The 2,264-nt window shown below is 45.9% G+C and overlaps 1 protein-coding gene across 1 annotated transcript; it reads left to right on the forward strand.

Annotated features, from left to right (window-relative positions):
• The first annotated feature begins 639 nt into the window (after positions 1-639).
• Positions 640-1,227, forward strand: LOC137838776 (uncharacterized). The gene has a single exon (XM_068648002.1). The coding sequence runs from the start codon at positions 640-642 to the stop codon at positions 1,225-1,227; it is 588 nt and encodes a 195-aa protein (XP_068504103.1).
• Positions 1,228-2,264: the final 1,037 nt, after the last annotated feature.

Consider the following 2,264-nt stretch of genomic DNA (forward strand, 5'->3'; position numbering starts at 1 on the left):
TCTGGAAAAGTTGTTCGCAACCATTGCTAAGTATAACTTGAAGTTGAACCCCGAGAAGTGTGTGTTTGGGATAGAGGCTGGGAAGTTCCTCAGATTTGTGTTGACTGAGAGGGGCATAGAGGCCAACCCAAATAAATTTGCAGCCATTATAGAGATGAGGAGTCCCGCCACAGTAAAGGAGGTCCAACAGTTAACAAGACGTATGGCGACCCTCTCACGTTTCCTATCGGCAAGTGAAGATAAGGGTTACCCACATTTCTAGTGCCTGAAGAAAAATAATCGATTCATATGGACCTCCGAGTGCGATTAGGCTTTTGTAAAGTTGAAGGAGTATCTGGCTAACCCTTCTGTCCTTGGGAAGCCAGTAGTTGGTGTTCCCCTAGGCTTGTACTTTGCCATCACAGATCGAACAATTAGCTCGGTAATAGTACAAGACCAGGAACAGGTCCAAAGACCAATCTATTTTGTTAGCAAGGTGTTGCAGGGACCAGAGGAGTGCTACCAGGAAATTGAGAAAGTTGTGCTGGCGGTAGTGTTCACAACTCGGAGGTTGCGACATTACTTTCAAAGTTTTATCGTAATAATGATGACTGACCTCCCTATCCGAAAGTCTTGCAAAAACCCGACATTGTGGGTCGAATGGCGCGGTGGTCAGTGGAACTATCCGAGTTCGATATCTACTATGAGCCGAGAGGGCCGATAAAAGGGCAGGTCTATGCAGATTTTGTGGTGGAATTGGTATCGGAGGGTACTCATTCCGATCTAGGAGACTTTCAATGGATCTTGTCGGTAGACAGGTCCTCCAACCAGCAGGGTAGCAGTGTTGGCGTCGTTTTGGAGGGTCCCAATGGATTATTGATTAAACAATCCTTGAAGTTTGTATTTAAGGCTATCAATAACCAGGTCGAGTATGAGGCCCTGATAGAAGGAATGTTGCTAGCTCAAGAGTTGGGAGCTAGAAGCTTACTAGTAAAGAGCGATTCGTTACTTGTTACCGAACAGGTGACCGGCAGGTACCAAGCCAAAGACCCGAAGTTGGTTGCATACCACCAGTTTGAACTCATCCACGTGCCAAGGGAGAAAAATTCCCGGGTTGATATGTTGGCCAAATTGGCAAGCTCAAGGAAGCGAAATCGGCAAAGGTCGGTGATACAAGAGACTCTGAAGTCTCTGAGAACAGTAGGAGACATCCCCCAAAGGCAAGCCAAGCGGAGATCTAGGAGATAGAGCCTAAGGTCGGAAGAAGTCATCGGCCATTGACCCAGGAGACATTGAAGGTCCCCAGGGTAGTGATGTTCCAGGTACAAGAAAGCGAGGTAGCCATCGAATACTTCACAAAATGGATCGAAGTCGAACCTGTCACACAAATCATCGCACACAAGGTACAACACTTTGTATGAAAGAACATAGTGTGCCGCTAAGGAATCCCTAGACACTTGGTGTCCGACAATGGGACACAGTTCGCTAGTCAACAGTTGGGCAAGTTGTGTTCCGAGCTTGGGATAAAGCAAACATTCGCCTATGTGGAACACCCCCAAATAAATGGTCAAGTGGAATTGGCTAACAGGTCTTACCAGGGATTTGAAAAGAAGATTAGAGAAGGGTCGAGCTGAAACAAAGGACCAAGGTCAGTCCTAGGCAGTTCCGGGTAGCTGACTTGGTGATGCGGAAAGCCAATCCTTACCAGTTGGAGAATAAGTTGTCTTCTAAGTGGACATGACTTTTTCGCGTAGTTGAGGTCTTCGGGAATGGTGCATACAGGTTAGAAACGCTAAAGGGGGGGACCTATCCCGAGGACATGGAATGTTGCCAACCTCAAATTTTACTTCAATTGATGTATCTTATGCTTGTTGATGAACAATGTGATGTTAAAGGGTGGCACTCTTTTTCCCTAAAGAGGGTTTTTTAATGAGCCCCCCCGATATAAAAAGGTGTTTATGATGCATCGTTGGTTTTTTTTATGTGTGATATATGTTGTTCAGCGACCTTCCTTGGAAAGTTTTCCAAGTAGAGGTCGTAGGTGTGAATAAGTATCGGAGCTTAAATGCTCTGTGATATGAATAATAGCGCGTAGGTAATTCATCCGGATCAACATGGTCGGGTTAACTCGGTGCGAGAGCGTTCGCCCGAGCTTAAACGCACCGTGGGATGAATACTAGTTATGTAGATTGATCATCCAATGCAGTACAGAATAAGAAGGACTGATTTGATGTGAGAGTGTTCACCCAAGTCTAGGCATTTTGTGGGGTCGAAGTTGCATGAGC

Source organism: Phaseolus vulgaris, chromosome 4 (genome assembly GCF_000499845.2).
Source record: "Phaseolus vulgaris cultivar G19833 chromosome 4, P. vulgaris v2.0, whole genome shotgun sequence".
NCBI classification, from domain to species: Eukaryota; Viridiplantae; Streptophyta; class Magnoliopsida; order Fabales; family Fabaceae; genus Phaseolus; species Phaseolus vulgaris.

What these genes read in the sequence shown, in the direction of transcription:
- LOC137838776 (XM_068648002.1), top strand. Translation starts at nt 640, where the DNA reads ATGGCGCGGTGGTCAGTGGAACTATCCGAGTTCGATATCTACTATGAG.